General features: G+C 36.6%; 3 protein-coding genes across 6 annotated transcripts; 1 reads left to right on the forward strand and 2 right to left on the reverse strand.

The window, feature by feature from the left end:
- Window positions 1-393: 393 nt before the first annotated feature.
- On the reverse strand, window positions 394-10,514 carry LOC130215881 (tyrosine-protein phosphatase non-receptor type substrate 1-like). Of its 2 annotated transcripts, XM_056447777.1 has the most exons (5): window positions 2,338-2,377; window positions 1,811-2,191; window positions 1,546-1,695; window positions 798-847; window positions 394-550 (listed from the first exon to the last, which is right to left on the reverse strand). In XM_056447777.1, the coding sequence occupies exons 1-5, from the start codon at window positions 2,372-2,374 to the stop codon at window positions 422-424; spliced, it is 747 nt and encodes a 248-aa protein (XP_056303752.1). In that variant the 5' UTR covers window positions 2,375-2,377; the 3' UTR covers window positions 394-421. The 2 variants fall into 2 exon arrangements, 1 of the variants encoding a protein (XP_056303752.1); XR_008835754.1 differs by lacking the exons at window positions 1,546-1,695; window positions 1,811-2,191; window positions 2,338-2,377 and adding exons at window positions 10,081-10,233; window positions 10,373-10,514 and having other exon boundaries at window positions 477-550.
- Window positions 10,515-10,569: 55 nt separating this feature from the next.
- LOC130221236 (serine/threonine-protein kinase pim-3-like) lies at window positions 10,570-15,153 on the forward strand. The gene is made up of 8 exons (XM_056453624.1): window positions 10,570-10,675; window positions 13,341-13,385; window positions 13,619-13,876; window positions 13,994-14,076; window positions 14,190-14,240; window positions 14,313-14,685; window positions 14,810-14,989; window positions 15,062-15,153. The coding sequence occupies exons 1-8, from the start codon at window positions 10,570-10,572 to the stop codon at window positions 15,151-15,153; spliced, it is 1,188 nt and encodes a 395-aa protein (XP_056309599.1).
- Window positions 15,154-19,386: 4,233 nt separating this feature from the next.
- On the reverse strand, window positions 19,387-21,584 carry LOC130216006 (uncharacterized). 3 transcript variants are annotated; one of them, XM_056447989.1, is made up of 5 exons: window positions 21,440-21,584; window positions 20,981-21,361; window positions 20,241-20,402; window positions 19,685-19,728; window positions 19,387-19,575 (listed from the first exon to the last, which is right to left on the reverse strand). In XM_056447989.1, the coding sequence occupies exons 1-5, from the start codon at window positions 21,468-21,470 to the stop codon at window positions 19,462-19,464; spliced, it is 732 nt and encodes a 243-aa protein (XP_056303964.1). In that variant the 5' UTR covers window positions 21,471-21,584; the 3' UTR covers window positions 19,387-19,461. The 3 variants fall into 3 exon arrangements, with proteins under 3 accessions (XP_056303964.1, XP_056304031.1, XP_056303901.1); XM_056448056.1 differs by having other exon boundaries at window positions 20,241-20,399; window positions 20,981-21,584; XM_056447926.1 differs by having other exon boundaries at window positions 20,981-21,584.
- Window positions 21,585-24,967: the final 3,383 nt, after the last annotated feature.

Here is a 24,967-nt window from a genome sequence, read left to right on the forward strand (position 1 = left end):
TTTATCGTGTTAGTGTACTTTTAATTATTGAATACATTGTATAAGTATATATAATTGAGTTTACTTAAAGAGAGTAAACCTGTTGTTAAATAATTATTAAGTAAACAAGCTATGCGCATAATTATAAAAGGTAAGTCAATGAGTCCACTGACAAGTAAAATCAACTTGTCGGTTTTAAGGCAATGTGTTAACTAATCACTTTTTACAGTATACTTACTGTAAGCACAATTTAAAGCTGTACTTTTTCAAGTTTTAGTTGAAGTTGACACAAGCTGATAATTTTCAAATTTAAGTTGTACTTATTACTATTTTCTGCCGCATTCTTGTACTGTTAATTAAGTAAAACTTTGTATTTTTACATGAAAGTCGTTTTGGATATTTTTACATCCCTGAATGCACCTCAGTTGTTGTTGTTTTAGCTCTATTCAGTTTCTGTTCTGACCTGAGCATATGTACTGAAGTCTGAACACTGCACTCGCTTTGTCTTGCGTTTTTTCTGTCTTCTGTTCATCACATCTAAAGACGCATAGCACACCTCTTCATCTTCACCCTGGAATAAAAGTCATACATAATACATTATTACACTATAATACATTATTATTACATTATAGTATTACCCACTATTCAGGTCTAAACTCTCTCTAAGCTGTTTTATTATCTGTTCTCTTCAACTATGATTTATTACCCGTTAAAAAAAGTTTTATTCTATAGCATGCTTCTAACAAATATTTTTCAAAAGCACATCAGAAAAACAGAGCGAGTGTCCATAATGAACGTGAGTGCTTGTATGTTCATACCTCAACTGTATTTCTTCTTTGCTGTTGGACTTTTTGCTCTGTTGCAGCATCTAAAATGCGTTAAATACAAACATCACTTACATGCAGTACTTAAATGGATCAGAATGCAGTTGTGCAATTACGGTTGTTTAAATTTCTAACATTAAACTGTGCATGCAGCAGAGTGTAAGCAGTGTGTGTGTTTTTTAGCAGCATTAACAGCTTTATTGGAGCTGGGTCTATTTTTAACAACCAAAAACATTGAAAGACAGTAAAAAGTAGGAATTTTACCCAATAAATCCACTGATAATATTTACAGATTTGTACATAATTAATCAAAAGAACTCAAACGATTAAAAATGCAGCAAATTTTAGTTTGGGCTTACAAAACCAAATTAAAAACAATTTTTAGTATCAGGTTTGCTTAAGATATTAATTATTATTAATAATTATTTAATATGAAATTATAACTATATTAGTATAATTATTATTATATCTATCATGCTAACAATTGAAACAAAATGACATGATATCACAGGCGATTGTCTTCCGGGCACCTGAAAAGAAACGAATGGCATTCCTCATAGAGCTTGAGAAGCATACAGTTCTTTATGACCTACATAATTATTAAAATAAAGACTTGCAGGTCAAGGAAACAGCAGAAGAGGAATTTACCACGACCATTGGTGAAGATGAAAAATAAAAATAAAAAGTGTTTATATGGATGGATGAATGATTAGATAAAATGTGGAGATGCAGTGTGAATTACCTGTAGTTTTCTTCTGACAAAGGCAGTAGACACCGATGGAGAAGAGGAGAACACACACCGAACACACACTGAGCAGCAGATTCCAGCAGAAAACACACTCTGAGACACCAGGAGTGGAGGTGTTGTTCAAGAGCTCAGAACAGGACGTCTCTTTCTCAAGATAAATAAACAGAAATCTGTCAATGCATTTTGATCAATAAAACAGGTTTTTCACTGATGAAGTGTCCTTAAGGACATATAAAATACTTTAATAATTGTTTCATACCTGCAAGAGAGAGACGAGTTGTTCGGTTTCCATATTGGTACAACTCAGATCCAGAGATGATGCCTCTTTCATCCTTAATTACCTTTTTCTCTGTTTTTACACAGTAGTACAGCCCCAGATCAGAGACACTGGTGTTAGTAATATGAAGATCATAAGAATTATTGGCAGTGTTGTGGATGAAGCTAAAATGCTTAGTTGTTTCAAATATCCTATAATCCATTACTAAAGAGGGCTGGTTTTCATGAGAGCAGTTTCTTATCCATAAAATGAGGGAACCAGTAGGTATAGAGAGATCACAGTAGAGAGTGATGTTTTCTCCTGCTCTGACTTTCATCTCCACTTCTTCTCCAGAGATTCTTCTCAGACTGCACAACACAACACCTTTAAAGTAAGAAAGTAACAAGTAGTGCAAAGTAACTATAAAATACTAAACGATACTGTACATAGATATATTATAAACATTGACAGTTGATACTCATTCAAATACTTACTATTTTTAGCATTTGTAAATAGGTTTATTTTCTTACACATAAGCAGGATGAGAGTAAGTCGTGGCGTCTCCATGTCAGTGAGTGATTGTGAGTAACTGACACTGGTCTGGTGAGGGTCTTAATGCACACAAACAGCTCTTATCTGATTGGTTCACGTCAATGGAAAGTTTTACCTAAATGTCCATGCCTCATGAGGGGTTGGCTTTACAGTGGGTTTTTGTGTGTGTGTGTGTGTGTGTGTGTGTGTGTGTGTGTGTGTGTGTGTGTGTGTGTGTGTGTGTATACAGAGGAAGGACAGCATTAACCAATCACTGTTCCTTTACAGACTTTTTTGCTATGACATCATGTGATTTGTGCCATCTAATTGGTTCACCAAAAAAGAACATCATCAAATCATCATCACCATCAAACAGATACGCTGTGGAGGTCAAATATAATCTTTTGATTGACAGATCTATGTCACATCAAAAAAAAATCTTAATTCACACACAAAATTGTGTAATTTACACTTTAATTGGGGGTCCACACCACAAATAATAAAATAATTGCACAGAGAAATGATTTTGTTGCAATCAATTTTACAAGAATTAAATACAACGACAGGCAATTTACATAATTGAACAACATAACCGGTGTGGATGCTAATAAAGTATAGTTACTACTAGATAAATATAACTACTAGAGTTATCTTTATAGTTATCTTTCTTGGTTTTGATGACCCTCAATTCAACAACATGTCAACATGTCAAAACAGGAAGTCACAGCTTTAGACCTCTGTCAGCAAACACCTTTGTTAAAGACTTCACAGCTCTAAATTTATCATTGGTCAAATATATTTCCTTTATTCTTTGTGTGCTTTCATATGTTGGTTAGGGTGTACACATCTGCACAGGAAGCTTGCTTTAATAACTGTGTTACTGTTACTTGGCAAAAGTACAAAACTATAGCTTTCTTTTTTCAAAGATCTCTCATTTTGTCTTCCTCAACATCACAAACAGCTCCTATAAAATAATGCATGTGTCAATTAATTATATTATTTGAATTCAGTTCTCCCCTGAGAGGAAACTTTATAAAGTAAGTTTCTGATGATGGGCTGGTTTAGTAGGCAGTGGTTATGTAATTATTGATCAGGGAACTCGGGATCCATTTTGCAGCTTTTATTATAAATCAGTGTAATAAAGTAAACAGTGGAGCACAGAATGATTGCAGGTGAATAGTAAACACAATACAATAGTGCACATGAGTAATGACGATGATCTAATCAGACAGTAGATAATCGTAGATGATGATACAGGCTATGGTCAGGGGCAGACAGCAAACACTCACAATGAGGAAACAATCAAGATCAGCAACAGACAAACTAAGAAAGATTGCAGGAGAAAGAGGTCAGTAGTGTTTGCGAGGCAAAACAAGACTTCAGAGTGAGTGAACAGGAGAGAGCAGTATATATGGGGTGAACCATATATATTTATGGTGGACCAGTATATATTGAGTTCAGCTGTGCCCTAATCAGCGCCAGGCACAAGGTTTTGGCACATTTAGTTTATAAATAGTTCAACCCAGTCTCATTCTGAAAACATGACTCTATATACATTTCTGAAGAGCACCAAATACGTCCCAGAAGCTACGTTTTTTTTTTTGCAGTTTTTGTTTTCACGAATCCACCAGAGGGCGCTGTTTATGCTTTGAGATCGCAAATTTCTCACGTAAACCTACCAGAGGCCGCTGTCGACTGACTGACTGTGACTTACTGAATGTCCGATCGACTGACCCACCCTCCTCTTTTCCTAAATCCAACCAATTTTATTGATTGACTCGCCCACCCACTTCCCTAAACCCAACCAACAGTTGTCAAAAACAATACGGATAAAAGAAAAGCCTTCGCCAGACTTTTACCACGCTTTCAGATTTTACCACATTCTCACCCTGTTATTTACTTGTTTATTTTATATTTTGGATTCTGTTTTTGTTTTACCTGCTTTCTGGAACCGCTCTTTGTCAGACTCGAACCCCGTCGTCGTGGTCAACTCCTCTTTGCATCTCAAGTTCACCGACGTACATGGCGAGCTAACGGGACAAACAGCAGGAAAGCCGTCTACATGGCTTCTGCTGGTTTTCTATATATAACACATACCCCGTAGCGTTCGCATAAAATGCAGCCATATGTACTTCTGGCTACATAATTCGTGATCTCCAGAAACGTGTATAGGGCTACATTTTCAGAATGAGCCTATGTTGGAATGGTTGGTGTTCTGGAGGGTGACCATCTCTGTACAGAAAAAGTAAATATGGGGCAATAGTTTAGGAAACTGAAGCACCCAGAGAAAACCCACGCAGAAACGAAAGAAGATGCAAACTCTACACAGAAAGGCCTCCTAGTCCAACCAGGACTCAAACTTGTGACCATAATGCTGTGAGGTGACAGTGAAAACCAATAAGCCACCATGCTACCCCTAGATTATCATCTACAGCAAAATGACACAGATGCTCCTTTTTAACCCAGCAGATGAATAAGTTTACTGAGTCAAACAGTTCCCTGCAGTGTAGCTTGAGTTAAAAGTAGAAGCGTCAAAATGTTATTACCTCTTGTGAAGGGGAGTCATTTTCAGAGAATTAACCACTAAACAACAAATGTTTCTTTGACCTTTGTTTGCAACAAGTCTATGCTTCATTCTGAGAAAACTGCGATACTTCCTGATCAATAAATTAATCCTTTGCAGACACTGCATACATGCAAACCAATTTCACCACAGCATAAACATGTGCACACAACCTAACCACTGTCCTGTTTGTGCATCATAATGTCTGCACACAAGCAAGACTGAGTGGAAACATTTGTGGTTTAGATGTAATCTTTTAACTGAGATCAAGACCCTACCTTCAGAAAAAAAGACCCACATAAACAGTCATAAAGTGTCACATAAACACTATGATAACTCAGAGAACAAAGAGAGCAATAAACACTTTAAAATAAGCAAACGTTCACCTTCACTGTGGATCCACTAAGAGTGCACTTTAACACAGAGTTTTATTGAGTTTTCATTCACTCATTACGGCTTAGTCCTTTATTTATCAGGGGTTGCCACAGCAGAATGAACCGCCAACTATTCCGGCATTTGTTTTTACCCAGCGAATGCCCTCTCAGCTGCAACCCAACACAGTGCTGGGAAACACCCATACACTCTTGGTGTAAAATTTGGTCGGCCACACCCAGAAGGCCACTTCTAAAAAGTCTCTCCACTGATTCATTTGTAGAAAATTTGGCTCAGACTGTGGTTTACTTCAGTCACAAAGCTTTAGTAATCTATAACCTTTTCCAAACGGGTAGATCTCAATTAATTTCTTTCGCATTTGTTTTTGAATCTTGGATCTTGGCATGATGTCCAGCTTTTGAGTATCTTTTGGTCTACCTCTCTTTGTCCAGCAGGTTTTATTTAAAGAGCACATAGTTTACCTCTTTTTTATGATTTAGTATTAATATTATGGTTCTTCTGAGTGTGCCAGTTTAGGTTCAGTTTAAAACACAATTCAGATTGTTTTATTATAATGTGTTAAAAAGTGTCATGTTGGGGGCGTGTCCACAGCTCGCTGATTTAGGGGTGTGTTGCTTCACGTGTAAATTAGTTTCGGCTTCCCGCCCAACGTAACAAGGGGGCGGGGCCATGAGCTCACCCGCTCTGTGTTTGCAACAGAGGCAGACTGAGAGGAGCAGAAGTGAGAGGATCCGCATTCAGTCGTACATGTACGACTCGGACACAGACCAAGCAGAGAGTACAAAATCATTTGTGTCTTTGAACAGTTTTACAGCCAACTGTGTGCTAGTTTCAAGTGCCATACAGAAACTAATAACCACGCACACTAAATTAACTTTGACTGAGGCACCGAATGCTCCGCTCGAAGCCGCAACACGGCATACCAGACACTCTCTGTGGCGCGGCAGAAACATGAAGTGTCCCAAATCGTCGCGCCACGCATTTTTGAATTCTAAACATAGGTTTCTATCAGGGTACACACAACGGCGCTTCAACTCTGCAGCGGTCCATGGCGCTCAGCCGTCGACTTGAGTGTACCCTGATAGAAACCTATGTTTAGAATTCTAAAACGCATGCTAGTTAAGATCACAGGGAGCTTCTGTGATCGCGAGAAATGCAAATGGCTGAAGTATAAGGTAGACTCAATGAGAAGTACACATGTTTGCAAACCTACCTAAAGATACAACCAATAATTCCGATTAGAGCGATAATGTGGAGAATATTGATCTTGTGTTGAGCCCAATGAGCCTTGCATCTAAAAATAGAGCAAGGGTGTTCCTTTAGTGATATTGCTTCAACTCGCGCTGCAAATGGCGGTCGTGAATCAACAAACTGAGGATATGATGACGCGCCTGTCAATCAATATTGGTGGGCGAGGGACCGCACTCCTATGGAAAGTTGCGGTCGGTTTGAAAACCGCTCCAATTGGTCCACGTTTTTTTATGTTGTTAAATTGAAAAAAAAGCACTGGGTGTGCTTATATCACCCCAATATGACGGTCTACACACCATTCATGCACATATGTCAGTCCAAACAGCTTGAAAAGTAGATTTTTTACCATTGGTGCCCTTTAAGTGGTTTCTTGATTGTAAACTGGTGTGGCAGTAATCAGGCCTGGGTGTAGCTAGAGAAATTGAACTCAACACAGTTGCAATCATTTTCAGAAGAATGTTAAACACTGACGGCCATCTTGCAATCTAATAAATCCAATCATACATTAAAGCTTTCAAGTGTTTAAAAGAATATTGTTATCCTGTATGAATGCTAATATAGCTAGTAATCTTATTGATACAGTTATCTCTATGGTTAGTTCTTTATATGATCAAGACCTAATTTAGCAACAGGAAACCACAAGTTATATTTAGAGCACTGAGAGAAAGCACTGCTATCTTTGGAAAAAAACAAGTGTTCCATCAGCATTTCAGGGGTTTTATTTGTTGGTTAGAGTGCACATATTTGCATGAAGGAAACTTGCTTAAATAACTGTTGACAATGGTTCTATACCTGGGTTACCCAAACATGGTCCTGGAGCGCTGGTTTCCTGCAGAGTTTAGCTCCAAATTGCCTCAACACATGATTAGGGATGGAACTAAAATCTGAAGGACACTGCTGTTCTGTGACAACTCTAAATTAGTTTAGAATTTTTATTTTTGTGCATATGGAGAGGAGAAAACGTGTCCTACATGTTGTTTGTGAAGCCCACTCACCTGCATGAAGCAGATTCAGAATCGCATGCTGTTTGCCAGAAATCTTGAGTGTTGATAATAAAAAAGAGAGAAGAGATGAAACAGTAGAGAGAGTGTCCTACACCCCAAAAAATATTGTAAATTTACTATGTGTGTGTTCGTGTGTGTCAGACTGTCATAATTTTTAAATCGTAATATTAAGAGTCAAGGATGACTAAGTAAAATTGTCAGTATGTACAGGTTTACTTTATGTAGTAAATGAACTGAGAGGAAAGAGTTCAATATTAGTATTCATTTGCTTGTAATATTTAAATGTTTTCTAATCTTTGTAAATTGCAATTAAAAAGTAGCCACTGACTTGGTTGGCATGGCAGAGAACGTCTACAAAAACATTGATGAGTTTTGTGCATATAAAAAACCCTGCTGGTTTGTGGTTTGACCGTCCTCAGACCACTGGTAAAAGTTCAACCCACAACGCCATCACAATCTGGCACTTACTTCAGTAAATAGCATTTGATGCTTTTAATGATTTGATGATTTAATGACCATTTCATCTTATATATACATATATGTATATGTGCATGAATATATATAACACATATTTTAGCTATAGCTGCCATGGACATACTGTATTTCACACTTTAAACTTTATGCACTGAAATAACTCAAATAAAAATAAACTTCACAAAACACTATAGAGACGTAAAACGAAACTACTGACTAAAACATGCAAACAGAAGATAAAAACTTTGACTTAAATAAAAAAGGTGTAAATTCATAAACATCCACAGAAGGTTTTAACGCACATGTAGATTATCCAAACACTTAACCAACAAACAAACACAAGCACACATACTTTTTTCTGCAGAAATAACATGTCTGTAGCTCAGCTGGAGCTGTCCAATGTGCTGAAGTTATACTGGGTTTCCTTACAGTTTTAGCATAAAGGAATGATTCATTCTGAAATAAGTTCCATAACTTTTCCTAATCAAGATTAGAGATCAGATATTGTGTTATTTTAGTGACTAATAAAAGAAATTTCCATGTAAGGCCAATTCACAGACAGTTTCACATTTGGCTGTTAGATGTAGACCAATGCACAGAAAAACTTCATAAAATAAACAAGTCATTTAGAGTTGTTGTCCTTGGGTCATCATAAAATATGTTGGTCTCAGGACGACTAGCACTTGGCAAAAACAGGACGAGCGTCAAAGATGTTCCTTTTTACATTCATGGATGGATTTAATCCATTAATAGACTCAGACAGTCCTCTGCAGTGACCTCTGGACTTCAGTAGCTTTAAAGTTGGTATAAAATGTTCAATGTTTTTTTTAATTGACTCCCTCACTGTGTTCCATTCATTAGGGCTCATCCCCATGCCCTAATCTCTTTGAAAGGATGAAGGGTAAGCAAGCACTTCCGAGTCATCTTAACGAGACGATTAAGGAGGTGTGCCTGTTGACTCCCACAAAACATTCTCAGAATGAGGAGTAAAGTGTGCAGGATGCACCATATTGATCTATTAATGCATACATGTACATATAATTATAATAAAATTTTGTAATTATTTTAATTTAGAATTTGTTTATAGTTTTTTATTCATAAATATTACAGTAGTTGCCTATAGATAAATAATATACATTGATAGGTAAAATCAAACTTAGAGACTCCAGCTGACACCAAATAAATTCCTGTGCAAAGGATCATGGGTGCTTGAAGTGTCCTGCAGTTGTACCCTTCCAAATCATTAATTCTGAAGGGCCCTTTGAAGTGGCTACAACACTTCAACATGGTGGTCACGTTTGTGTTCACTCCGAACTGCCCTTCAGGGCAGTATATGCCAGTTGAAACACACCACCTGACAGGAGTTAAGGACTCTTATTTTGAAGAGTTTTTTGGTCCCCTTGCTTCTGTTCTCAGTTCTAGTCTTTAGTTTTTGTTTGGTTCCTGTTCTTAACACCCGCTCTTTATCTCATAGATTTATACCCCAGTAATCTCTCAACTCTGCTGTTGCACTTTTTGTCTTATTTTTTAACTTTTTGAATTTTGAACTAATTTCTGTTACTCTTTCTTTTGTCTTTACCATGATGACAGTGCATAGCGTTTTAATAGTTATTCTGCAAGACACTAACCAGTACTATTACAAGATACAAGGTTCTATATACACAGAAATACAGGCACTCTGTTCTGTACCCAAAAAAAATAAGGGGGATTACAATATTGACCTTAATTTTTTTTTTCTTCATTAAAATCTGCTTTCATTCCAACTAAACTAAAAGGAATAAAATAATAATAAAAGAGAAAATAATAATAAATACTGTTCCAACAAAGTCCCTTGCTCTGTTGAACATCACTTGGAAAATATCTGAAAAATAATTAAGATTTCACAGTAGAGCTAATCATTTCACCTTCAACTGTACACTTTTGTCATTACAGGTTTTATAACTATACGATGCTTTTAAGTTCCTACATTTTTAAAGGAAAGGGTGTGCATGCACAGACAAAACTACCTCTCTGTATATTAAACCAGGCAGCAAAGTGTATTAATCTTTGAAGATTACCTGTAGTTTTCTTCTGACAGAGGCAGTAGACACAGATGGAGAAGAGGAGAACACACACCGAACACACACTGAACAGCAGATTTCAGCAGAAAACACACTTTGAGACACCAGGAGGAGTGGAGGTGCTGTTCAAGAGCTCAGAACAGGACGTCTCTTTCTCAAAATAAAACAAACACAAATGAATCAATGAATGATCATTAAAATATGTTTGTTCTGTTTGTTTTGCGTCTTGAAAAGCTCTCCAGAAACTACATAAGCAGAGACAAAACAACTATCAGGAGTTATTTCTTACCTGCATAAGAGAGACGTGTTGTTCGGTTTCCATTATAGTACACTGCAGATCCAGAGATGACGCCTCTTTCATACTTATTTATGGAGTTTTTAACATTTGCACAGTAGTACAGGCCCAGATCAGAGACACTGATGTTAGTAATAGGTAGATCATGGGAATCTAATCTCAAAGCAGTTGAAGTATAATTATTCTTACACATGAGTGCGATGAGAGTAAGTCGTGGCCTCTCCATGGCAGTGAGTGATTGTGAATTACTGACACTGCTGAGGGTCTTCATGCAGACCAACGGCTCTTATCTGATTGGTTCACGTCAATGGAAAGTTTTACTTAAAAACATCCTGCGTCAGGGGGGGTTGGCTTCCCATTGGGTTATTCTTTGATGTACAATGAGTGGAGTATAGTGTTGACCAATCACAGCTGCCTTAAACACATCTTTTGGCTTTGTGAATCCGGCACTTGATTAACTCATTAAATAAAATGAAGTCAACAGGAAATAAAAATACTGCTCAAACCTTTCATCAATAAACAGAGACAGATTTAGTTTGTATGACCACAGATAGAGTCGGCATCAGGAATGTTTGATTATAATCACTAAAATATGTCTTTTACACTGGAATGAAATAATATATTTTATCTTTTTCTTTGTGTTGCTGCTATAATTGAGGGTTTTTATGTTTGTTCAGTTTAATAGGTCAAACTGGAAGCGATGAAGGAACAGCATCTGAACATGTCAAAACAGGAAACCCACAAGCCCCGTTCAGAGCCTGTACAGTTCATCCTCTTCACATTAGCTTTTACATTTCACTGATCTGATAAGATCTCTTAGATCATTGTCACAAAGCACAGATTTTCCATTAGGCTTTCTTCAGTCTTGTGTATTGATTAATGTGTGCGAGGGCAACTATTTGTTTAATGAGGGAGTTTTCTGAGAGATGAACAGCTGTAAAGTGAGTGTTCAATTACAGAAAGAAAGGATTATACAAACTCAGTGTTTCCTTTTTATTAAGATTAACTAAACTGTATTACTAGAAATGTAATTATTAAAGCACAGTCTCAGAGTGAATAAGCCCAACAGGGTTTTTTTATTGTAATCGTATTTCATTTTAATTAATTATAAAATAAATATTTAATTAGTAATCACTATTGATGGGTTAGATTTTCAATATTTAACATTTCCAGCAATTATTCAGCAGTAATTAAACATCTCTGTAGCATTTCCTCCTGCAGATGTGCTTCAGTCAGTTGAGCACTGCAGAGAGCTGTCCATTGTGCTGAATTTACTCCACACTAAACTCTCTTCTCACATTAAATTCATTACATTTCATAAGTGTCTGATCAGTGAACAGATACTGTCATTTCTCAAGAACTAAAATGTAGTAATTAAAACATAATAGAAAACCCAAAATGGTTTCAGCATGAGCAAATGTTATGAAATGAAATGATGTTTGCAAAAGCATTTATGGTTCTTGGATGATTACTACAGATGGGTTTAAAATGTCAAATGCTGCACACTTATATGTTGCATTGCTCTGCTCTTCTTTAAATAAAACAAACCCCAGTTGATGGTTTTTTAACTAAGCTGAAAATATAGAAACCTGTTTACCTTTAATATAATTTTACTACAGTAAACTAGTGTCTAAAATCAGGCCGCTGCGATGGACACTAAGTTCAGAAGCACAAAATTAAATCATCAAACGTAATGACAAACGAGAGATGTTTGTCTAAAAAAGGAATCTGTTATGTATTTATGTATTTATTTTTGACATAAACAAACAAAGCTAGACAGGTTAGGAAAATTCTATGCTAATTTATAGGCTAATTGTCATTGCCTAACTTAAAGGTTAATTTGTTTAAGGTGTGCTGTTCTGTTTGTTTTGATTTCTTGGACAGACATTGTGATAGTAATTTAACATATTAAAAGCTGTATATTAATAATGAAAACAGACATTTAGACTCATACAAACGAGAAATAATGTATTTAGAAACTTGAACCTTCTCTGTTGTGGACGCCATCTTGTGGTCAGACGCGGGAATTCATTCGGCGCGTGTACACTTAGAAAACCTTCTTCACATTCATCTAAAATATCGAAAACATTAATAAAATTTAATAATAAAAAATATGAAAACAAGAGCGAATGAAAGTACACAAATATGACTGTACCATGTACCAGATGATATCTACGTACGGTCATCTGATCTAAAATCGTGCGTGAACTAAGAAATGGTAAGCGATATAATTTACTTTATATTATTTACAATAATAAACTATTTTGAAGTTATACTTATATTCCTAATATCTTTATGAGCAGTTAACACTGTACATAAAATTAACTGGTTTGAGCTACCAATAAAACATATTTGAGGTAATTTTATAATTTTATTATTTTAGTTGAATTATTTCCTAAATAGCTAAAAATTTAATATAATATTAACGTTAGTCAAAACGAGTTCTGCTCATTTAGCAGTTTTATTACAGTTTCGTGAATTATAAATTAATTAATTTAAATTTACTATTATTATAAGAATTATTATTATTAATACTATAATATTTATAAATATTACCTATTTAAAATTATTTATATGATGAGATGAGATGTATCGTTGTTTACTCACGTGGTTGAGATTCCAATTGTGGTTGCTATAGCAACGCGTGTTATGATCTGACTTACTATATAAACACCGAGACTCGCCGCTGTCTGTTGATTGAAGAGAGGCGAATTTCTGAGACATGTGCTGAGGATTTCTGTGCTGATACTGCGATTATTCAAGGAGACCAGAGGATTTCTGACAGAAGACTTTTATTTTATGAGGAGATCGACGCTCAGAGCTGAAATTATTCCTTTTGACACGTTTTGTTGCTCTTTTGTTGTGTTTTTTTTTTTTTATCTTGTTTTTAGCTTCATTTTCTTTTGTTTTCTTATTTTTATTTACATTTTTATTTGTATTTTATCTTTGTTCTTGTTTTCAGGTTTGCTGGAGTTTGGAGGAGTTTGTCAGATGGGTGAAAACCGCAGTGAGTAAATTAGTTTTATATCTGTTTATTGTCAATCATGATATGATGTTGTATAATATTTGGGGAAATGTGATGTAAATAAACTAAACTAGTACAAATGAAGCCATTTCAACACAACTGTTCCTAGCTATAAGTGATCAGATGTCTTTTATTTTCTGTAAATGCAGCTACTAAAATTGATTGTTGATTAATTCTTATAATCTTATAATAAACGTGATATGTTGTTGCCTCAGGCCGCTCCAGATCCAGGAGTACTGCTTTCATCCAGGCAGCTGTTCAGGACGTCTGGACACATGATGGTGATGGTGAAACCCAGACCGTGAGCCAAGAGCTTGATGGATTTCTCGCACCTCTGCCTTCCCTGTTGGCCGAGTCTGTGTCCACAGATCAGGGTAACAGGAAGAGGAAGCGGCAGAGCGGCAGCCAGCAAACGCCAGAAGATGAACGTCCATTCACCTCATCTAGAAGAGCTTTCAAACGCTCTTGCAGAGGTCAGAATGGCTTATTCAAGAAGTGATCATGATGTTTCATTAATGCTCTTGTACAGTTTTCTCTACTGCAGCATGTTTTCCTTGAACACACATTTCTACTGCTCCTCTGTGTTGCAGACACGTATGCAAAGGGCCCACTGCTGGGAGAAGGTGGATTTGGCTCTGTGTTTGCTGGGATGCGCAGGTCTGATGGACTGCCAGTAAGACGTTTTCTCCGCTCTTCATTCAAACAGCCTTTAGAAATGCTGATATCAGTAAATGTGATGTGTGATGATCAGGCAGGTGTGATTTATTATGCTTTATCTGTCTACAGGTCGCCATCAAGTATGTGTCTAAAGAGCGGACAGAGAGGAGACTGAGAGTTGTGAGTTCAGTGTGATCCTGTTGTTGTGTTTGATGTTTCATTGGGTTCTGAATCCAATTGTTTGTCCTGCAGGAAGGTCAGGGTCGGCTGCCGCTGGAGGTGGCACTGATGACCCGCGTCACTTCAGCTCCTTCCTGCCCCAATGTCCTGCAGCTGCTAGACTGGTTTGACTGTCCCAGACGCTACATCCTGATCCTGGAGCGTCCGGATCCCTGCCAAGACCTCCAGAGCTTCTGTGAGGAGAACGGCTGTCTGGATGAGCGTCTGGCCAAGAAAGTGCTGGTGCAGCTGATCGCGGCTCTGAAACACTGCGAGAGCCGCGGAGTCCTGCACCGGGACGTCAAGCCAGAGAACCTGCTGATCTCCACAGAGTCCCAGGACATCAAGTTGCTGGACTTCGGCTGTGGAGATCTGCTCAAGCGCTCGGCCTACAAATACTTCTCAGGTGGGTTTGTGTTACAGAAGGAAACACTCTGTGGGTGTTTGTGAGCTTTTGATGATCCACCAAAGGCAATTTGTGTGTACTGGAGTGTTTTGAACGGGTGTTAGTGTCTCCTTGTGTCTCTCAGGAACTCTTCAATACGCTCCACCTGAGTGGTTCTGCAGACAGCGCTATCATGCGGCTCCAGCTACCGTGTGGTCAGTAGGAGTGACCCTCTTCAACATCCTGTGCGACCGTTTCCCTTTCAGAGGTGCACTGAGGGTCACGTCCAGAAGCAGACTGACCTTCCCCAGAACTCTGTCAACAGGTAAGAGACTCACTGAGAGATCAGCAGAAGTGTGTTGCTCTGTGTTTCTGAAGACAGTGTTGTGTGTATCAGAGTGCCGTCAGCTGATTCGCTGGTGTCTCAGTCCAGCGGCGGCTGATCGGCCCAGTTTGGACGATATTGAGCGTCATCCCTGGTTACAGTGAGCAGGTGGCCAGTGACATGACACTTATCTGAGTGACGCACTCATGGCTTTGATTCTGTTGTTAGGGTCAGTCTGGATTAATGATCTTAATGATGTGTGTAGGGTGAGCAGGAGTTACACAGGAAGTGCAGAGAACTGCTTCCTGATCACCTGCAGAATGAGGAGTGGGCATAAACTAATAGCCGACTCACCCAGGGGCCAGAACCCCCTCACCTGCACTAACCCACTGCTTCAGATGACTTTAATTTTAATAGAGATTTTAATAATAAACTTATTATTTAGAAAAATAATTCAGGTGTAGCGTCTTCTAGAGTGACTGGAGAGAGCTCAAATAAAGGGAGAGTTTAGACAGAAATCCAGATTTACTCACTGTTTACTCAAACTCAAGCAGCTCCAAATCTTTGAGTTTGCACAAAAGAAGATATTTCGAAGAAAGCAGTATGTCAGATATTCATGCCTCACACACATTTATACATTATTAACAATCAAGACTGTAGTTTGAGGTTTAAAAAAATCAAATGCAGATGTTAGAACACTGCCATTAACACTCTATTGTAAAAGCACATATTGCATATTAGAACAATTACTTTAGTTTACTCGACTTTACATTCTGCTGGTTCTGACATTAGAATAAATACTGAAGTCTGAACTCTGAACTCTTTTATTTCTCTGCCTTTGTTGCTGTGTGGAAGGCATGTCTAATGAAGCATAACACACTTCATCACCAGCCTGAAACAGAATATATTTCATTAAATTAATAAACAAACAAAAAAGTATATTATATTATATTATATTATATTATATTATATTATATTATATTATATTATATTATATTATATTATAGTAATTTATGTTGCTGCCAAACAAATGCAAATAAAATATATTAAAATTATTCTCAAAATGTGCTCATACCTCAACATGTCTGTTCTCAAATGCAGAACCTACAGGAAATTAACAAAACATAAGAATAATTCACATTTGGTTCATCATGAAATCTAAGGCAGGCAGTCTAAGGCCATAAAAGTGTTCAGGAGTAAATGATTACCTGTAGTTTTCTTCTGACAGAGGCAGTAGACGCAGATGGAGAAGAGGAGAACACACACCGAACACACACTGAACAGCAGATTCCAGCAGAAAACACACTCTGATGCAGGTGATGTGGAGGTGCTGTTAAACCGTTCAGCACAAGGAGACTCTTGCTCTAAAATGAACAATAGGCCATGTTTAAAGTAAATAAAAAATACATTGATTTTATTTTATCTTACTGATTACACAACTCAAAATAATGAAAAATATGAGTTTAACTCTGATGAATTTGATAAAAGTGGTTAGAAAATCAGGAGGTAAAGATTCTGATATAAAAACACATTATAAATCATCGATTTACAAAATATAATTAATTTGCTGTTAATTTAATTTAAAATATTATTAGAAACTAAGATACACTTTAAAAAACTAATTATAGATAGACTTATTTTACTAATATACTTTTAAATATACATTATTTCTGTATTTAAAGTTGGACTATGGCTGCAGGATTGTGTTGCTTATTTATTTGCAGGACTGCATTAATTATGAAAATTCATTGAAATAATATTAAAATAATAAAGCTTTGGTAAACATGTAAACTTTTCATTAAAGCACAACTATATTATAAGGAGATAAACTATAATTTACACTATTATTATAATAAATGACACTATAATTTACACTGTTATTATAATAAATGACACTATAATTTACACTGTAGATGTTTGCATGTCTCTTCATCAGCTATATTAGAAACACATTTAAAGAATTTGTCTACACAAAACAAAGCAATGAAAGCAGCAGTTGTTTCTCACCCAGGACAGTCTGGTTGTCTTGTTTCCATATTTATACTCAATGTTTGGTTTGATTCCTTGTTCATTTTTATATATTTTTGTTTCTCTTTTCCCACAGTAGTAAAGTCCCTCATCAGAGACACTGACATTCTCTATATGTAGATCATAGGAGTTACTGGAGCTGTTGGGCACAAAACTGAACCGTGGAAACGTCTCCTTGAAGAGTGTTGAGCGATCTATTGACAGAGATGGATGATTCTCATGTGAGCAGTTTCTCATCCAAATAATGTCTGATCCAGAAGGTAAAGCACAGTAGAGAGTGACGCTTTCTCCTGGTTTTACTCTCATGTCCACTTCTGTCCCAAACACTTTCTGCTCTTCACACAACAAAACACCTGCAGAACAAATGCAAGAGTGTGTATTAAATCTCTAGCACATCATAAAGAACACATGACGACATTCAAACACACAGAAATATTGACTCACACAGAAGTATGATGACTGTAAGTCTCGCTCGCTCCATCTCAGAGACTGTGAATGTGAGGGTCTTCAGCTGCTGTGTGAAGGGTCCGGTTCATTGTGGTGGGAGGGATCTCTGTGGAAGAGCTCTGAATGTTGTTTTGTTTTTAGGGTTATAATCTGGTCTGTTCCCTCTCATCTGTTCCTCTAAACACACTTTAAAAGCTCTTTTAGATGTTCAAGTTTAATTATAAAATGCAAGAGTGAACTCCGTTTCATAAATTGTTGGGACTTTTGTTTTGGACAATGTGATGTTTAATGTTGTAATGGAGATGACCTGAAGTGTTGAGCGTCTTTATGAGTTTCTTGTTTCGCATCGTTCATCTACATGCTTATTGTTTTCTTTGGCTTCTAAACCTCCAGAATGAATATATTTACTCAAAGTTTCTTTTGCTGTTGGTCTTCAAAAGTTGCTAGAAACTTATTTTTGCTTTTTCTGTAACCGCAAAGCTTTCCATTCCATATGTGCTCTCTATACAAGCTCAAGTCACAACTAGTGCACTGACACAATCACGAGGCTGTGGTTTCCTGTTTTAGCTTGTCTAAAAATTCCATGGTGAAACAAGAGCGATCATGGTCAGTTTTATTATATCAGTTTAATATGAGATTGATTGATTGATTTATTGATTGATTGATTGATTAATAAAGTGTTTGTGCTAATATGGTGGTCCTGGTGATAATCTACAGACACTTTACTGTTAAATGTAAATGAATAATGTGTATCAGAGTTACAGTGTGTATTTGATCAGTCTGGATTTGACATGAAATGAGAAATTTACTAAATTGTAAACACAGAATCTGAAAGTGAAAAATATCAAATATATAATTTTAACTTGATCAAAACTCATAAATACAGAGACGTAAACATTCACAAGAGGACCGTGACAAAGGCCACTGGAAACATTTGTGGTTTGGGTTGTACCCTAGAAAAACAAAGAGCAGGGTGGACTCTCTCCATCACCATAACTAACACTTCAGTCACACATGAAAAGCTCTTCTCACATCCTGTGGCATTTAACAGAATAACTCTTGCACTAAATGACTACAGTACATTTCTACATCAGTGTACTGTAATGATGGCTGGGTTCAAAATCACATACTGTACTTTCCTACTATATAGGACAAATGGAGTCAGGATTTCTAGGGATTGAATCTTGACTATATTCATGCTTGTTCTTTCTTATCACTTATGATCGGGTAAAATACTAGGCTGATATTGGATTTAGTACTGATCATCCGTATATTTTACATCACGAACAATAAGAACTTTGTGTACCAGTTTGAGCTTGAACATGTTTGTGTTTACATTATTTTTAATATTTATTATTATCATTATTAAAGTCTTAATCCAATTTTACTTAAATCTGAACACATCATGTGTGTAGTTTATTGTTGCTGTTTGTTTTGGTTTTGTTGAATAAAATAAGAATACAAAAGTAAAGAACCGGTCAGACTTTTTTCTAATACAGAATCATAAAAACTTCCATCGTCATATAAACTGGATGGTCAAGACAACACAGATAGACAAGTGGTCTTGACGTCCCTTCAGCTATTAGCCACTAGATGGAGCCATTGTTTGTTCATGACTTCCTCTTTAAGCTTTATTCATGTTCAAACGCTGATAACTAAAATATTTTGTGTTAATATTTGAAAATAAAAGTGATCATTCATGAGTGAACATTTACATACTAATTTATTTTGAGATATGCAGATGATCTACAGCTACAAACATACACAGCCTTGTGCTGTTATTAACAAAGTGTTTTTCTTAATAACACATACACTCTTAATGAACAGTCTTTGGACACATTAATATTGTCAAAAAAAATGTTAAATCCTAAAGAATCAGTGGATCAAACTATTCATTTAAAGACATTTGATTGTTATAGGTAATACTGTAAAAACATGTCTAATGATCAAACTTTATCAGAAATAAGACAGAAAGTAGACTAAGAGCAGTTCATGTGTCAGATGTTGGTGTAGGGATGTTTAGATGTCAGTCGTCTATAAGAGACTTCAGTGTGGACGCAGATCTTTCCAGTCTTACTCGCCTCACACTGATGTTTCTCCACACAATCTGCCTGAAATGATTGACGAGGAGAGAAAGGATCATATAAACTAGTCAAAAACCACATCAGTCTACAATTCATCTTTGAAATGGTCAATAGAAAAAGAATATAAAATAGTTACCATAAAAACATTTGCTTTAAGAATCTCAGCACTCATGTCAGACCCTAAAACACACAAAATGAACCCGATTAATATACTGTAGTAATTTATAGTAAATACTAAAGTGTTTTTGAACTATACTATAGTAAAGGACTGAATTAATCTGTTGTGGTAATTCTGTAGTTTCTGTGGTAATGCAACAACTATAGTAATGTTAACAAACCAATACTGCACTTAATGCTACTATACACCACAGTTACTGTACTAAAAACCAAAGTATACTACAGTATTTGTCACGGTTTATCAGTTCAGTAGTTGTAGGTTTATATTCTGCTGCAGCATTCATTAACAGTTTTGTAAATACTATAATATACAGTACAGTATAATACAATTTACAGTAGAATGGTTGAAAAACACTCCAGTATTTACTATAAATTACTGTATTTTCTCATGTGTAAAAGTCTAATAATTACGATTATAGTCAAAATGTTAAAAGCTAAAAGAACAAATGTTTAAAAATGCTCTACAGATTCACTGATTTGTTCAACATGAATGTAAATGTGTCGATGAGCTCTACCTGTAGTTTGAGGACGACAGAAGCAGTAAACACAGATGGAGGACAGCAGTGAGGAGAGGAGAACACACACCGGACACACACTCAACAGCAGCGTCCAGCAGACAACACACTCTGACACTGGAGGAGAAGTGGAGGCGATGGTGGACTCATGTGCAGAATCTGCTGATAAATAAAACACACAAGACTGAATATACAAATGAAGAGTTTCTGAAGCGTCCATAACATCTAACTTTAGAGGACATCGTCTTATATATTATTTTACAGACATTATATAAGTAAGATCTTTTCTGTTTTAATTATAATGTTTAGACCATTTAATGGCATTAATCAGTTGTTGAAGGAATTTAATCTCAATTCTGTCTTTAACTTTTCACTTTCCATTTGCTCCAAACCATGAGTTGAACACACAATAATAAAACATTTCAGGACTCCCATTAATTTCTATAGTCAGTCAGTGGAAACCAGAAACCCCTCAGGTTACCATCATTTATCAAACTATCTGATTCTGTTATCATTTGTGTCTTGAACTAAAAAACTAAACAGGATTGGAGAATTTTAGAGAGAGTGAGTGATAACAGATCAGAATTGTTAAAGTTAGTAATGGTGAATTACCCTTAGGGGTAATTAGGATTATTTATATCAGATTTACATTTTAGATACACTGAGAAATTCTCAATCACACTGAATTTACCAACATGCATAAAAGCTTTAGATGAGCCACAGCAGGAATATCTCCTCACCCAGGACAGCTAGTTGAGTTGTTTTGTTCCCATATTCATACACATATTTTGTGTTGACGCCGTCTACATCTATAAATGTCTTCTTTCTTTCCGCACAGTAGTAAAGTCCTTCATCAGAGACACTGACATTCTCTATATGCAGATCATAGGAGTTACTGGAGCTGTTGAGCAGGAAACTGAACCGTGGAAACGTCTCTAGGAAGAGTTTTGGGGGATCAATCAACAGAGACGGCTGATTCTCATGCGAGCAGTTTCTCATCCAGACATTGTGAGACCCAAACGGTAGAGCACAGTCACAGTAGAGAGTGACGCTTTCTCCTGGTTTAACTCTCATGTTCACTTCTGTCCCAAACACTTTCTGCTCTTCACACAACAAAACACCTGCAGAACAAACAGGTGAAATAATTGACCTCATAAAGAATAAAGCACAACATTTACAACACTAATAAGTGGACTTACACAGAAGTATGACGACTGTTAGTCTCTCCATCTCAGTGACTGCTGAATGTGAGGGTCTTCAGTGTGGTTAGCTGCTCTTGTCTGATTGGATGACTCTCTTTCTGGTGGTGGGATGGGTTTCTTCTAAAGGGTTTTGATAAGGGCTGGAAATGATCTAGTCTAGTTACTCACAACCAGTTACTCACAATTTATATTTATAAATATTTCTATTTATTTGTAATTTTTTTTTTTTTTGCAATATTTGTGCAAATTGATTGATTAACAGACATACCTGCACATGTGCATAAGAATGTACTCGCTTGAGGCATGTCAAGGTGTCAAAACCACAAAACTCTGCAAAAACTGCACACAATGCACATATATAATCACGTGGTTGTGGTTTCCTGTGTTTTTTACAAGCAAAGAACTTACTTTAAAGATAAGATTACAAATATGGTCGTCCTGTGTGATAATAATGGGATCACATTGGAACATTTAATTATTTCCAAATTGTATAAAATGTTATTATTACTACCAACACCACTACTACTGTTGTTATTCTTCTTATGAAGTATTATATTAGACGATGGATGGATGGATGGATGGATGGATGGATGGATGGATGGATGGATGGATGGACACATGTTTGTTAAAGTATGATGGCTGGATGGATGGATGGATGGATGATGGATGGATGGATGGATGGATGGATGGATGGATGGATGGACACATGCATGTTAAAGTATGATGGATGGATGGATGGACACATGCATGTAAACGTATGATGGATGGATGGACACATGCATGTAAACGTATGATGTATGGATGGACACATGCATGTTAAAGTATGATGGATAGATGGACACATGCATGTAAACGTATGATGGATGGATGGACACATGCATGTAAACGTATGATGTATGGATGGACACATGCATGTTAAAGTATGATGGACACATGCATGTTAAAGTATGATGGACACATGCATGTTAAAGTATGATGGACACATGCATGTTAAAGTATGATGGACACATGCATGTTAAAGTATGATGGACACATGCATGTTAAAGTATGATGGACACATGCATGTTAAAGTATGATGGACACATGCATGTTAAAGTATGATGGACACATGCATGTTAAAGTATGATGGACACATGCATGTTAAAGTATGATGGACACATGCATGTTAAAGTATGATGGACACATGCATGCTAAAGTATGATGGACACATGCATGTTAATGACGGACGGACGGACGGACGGACGGACGGACGGACGGACGGACGGACGGACGGACGGACGGACGGACGGACGGACGGACGGACGGACAGACAGACAGACAGACAGACAGACAGACAGACAGACAGATAGATAGATAGATAGATAGATAGATAGATAGATAGATGCAGATGTGCACACATTCTGGATTGTCACAAAGTCTCCGGAAACATTTGTGGTTTGACCTTACTTACGTTTCTAGAAAAACAAAGAGCAGGTCTGAGTCTCTTCACTAGAAACGCTTGTTAAAAATAACACTGCTTTCACACGTACTCAACAAACAACCTCTTACATCCTGTGGCTTACTTTAATCTGTTGCACAATAAATGAAATTGGCCTGAAAATCTCTAAAACCTTTCTAGAGCCTGTCAGAAATGAATACTTGTATTCTCTAAAATGATTGTGTCAGCTTTAGAAACGCCACAACTAAGATATGTAATTCACATATATGGACTACATACAGTAGAGACAAAAGTTTATTTGGACTACCGGGTATTTTAGGCCCTAAACACTTTCATCTTCGTGCTTGTGCTCACTTGAACACTATTGAGGACGAAACCTTCAAAAACAATAAATAAATACGCAAACAAATAAATAAATGAGTAAATGGAGCCATAAATTCCTGCATAAATAAAACAAAAATGTAATATGCAAATAAGTAAATGTATAAAAATCCACAATTTCCTGCATTTATATATACATAATTAATAGTGCGAGCTGATAAATAATAAAAGTAAATTACACAAATGTTGGGGGAATTTTTTTCAAGCATTTACTTTATTGATATATTTATTTGTGCAGAAATGTGTGGATTTGTATATAAATATATATTTATTCTTTTATTTATGAGTGTCACGGTGGCGCAGCACAATCGCCTGACAGCAAGATGGTCGCTGGTTCAAGCCTCAACTGGGTCAGTTGGCATTTCTGTGTGGAGTTTGCATGTTCTCCCCGTGTTCCCGTGGGTTTCCCCCACAGCTCAAAGACATGCGCTATAGGTGAACTGAATAAACTAAATTGGCCTTAGTGTATGTGTGTGAAAAAGTGTGTATGGGTGGTTCCCAGTGTTGGGTTGTGGCTGGAAGAGCATCCGCTGCGTAAAACATATGCTGGATAATTTAGCGATTCATTCCTCTATGGTAAACCGTGATTAATAAAGGGACTAGGCCAAAAAGAAAATGAATGAATGTTTTATTTATGCAGGGATATTTATGGATTCATTTACTCGTGTATATATTTGCGTACTTATTTATTTATTTGTTTGTTTTTGCAGATTTTAACCTCCAGGTTCGTCGACTAGTTTTTAAACTCATGTTTCAGCCAGTGCCTTTAAACCAATTAGACGCACTTACAGTAAAATAAACCTGATCTTAAAGTCTACTATCTGAACTGACAGCACCACAAATAAGATAATGCACAGTTTCAAAGACTAGACACAAATCTTCAAGCTCAACAACTCAAGCAACTCAGACAAAATCAAGCGTTTGCTGTCAAAGCCAGTTACAGGAGATGAGGTAAATGGGGGTGGGAGTCAGGGGGTCAAGTCAATCATTTCTACAGCGCTTTAGGATGTAGATTGTGTCAATCCTGCTTTACATGGATGAACGGGAAAAAGGATCAACAACATTTTAATTTGTAGGAGATTTTCAGCATATCAGGATATACATTCGTAAACCTTTTCACAATTTTCAGTCCTGCAATACTATGAAAGAGTTACTGCTGTGCGGTTTTGATCTTAAAGGGATAGTTCACCTGAAAATGTACTCATCCTCCACTTGTTCCAAACCAGTTTGACTTTCTTCTGTCAAACACAAAAGATGTTTTGAAGAAAGCTGGAAACCTGCAACTGCTGACTCTCATAGTAGGAAAAGCAAGTACTACGGAAGCCAGTGGGTACAGGTTTTCAACTTTCTTCTAAAAACACTGCAAAAAATAAAGGAACATTTAACAACACAATGTAACCCCAAGTGTCCCCTTTATTATTTTCTTCCAGCAGTATATATTTATACAAAAGAAAGACACCCATGAAGGTTTGAAACGATTTAAGGGTATGTCAATCCTAATTTTGGGGGAAATTATCCCTTTAAATGAGACACATCTGTGAAATTTACAGTGTAGCACAATAAGAAATGCCCTCCATGTGGTTTTTAAGTCAGTTATTTTTGTCTTTTTCTGTAGTGTGTCATTAGAAAACAACAGTTTACACTTCCAAACATTATTTGCGCAATTAGTAAATATAAAATATTTGTTTGCACAAGACGTCTTTGAG

The sequence above is a fragment of the Danio aesculapii genome, chromosome 1 (genome assembly GCF_903798145.1).
Source record: "Danio aesculapii chromosome 1, fDanAes4.1, whole genome shotgun sequence".
Lineage (NCBI taxonomy): Eukaryota > Metazoa > Chordata > Actinopteri > Cypriniformes > Danionidae > Danio > Danio aesculapii.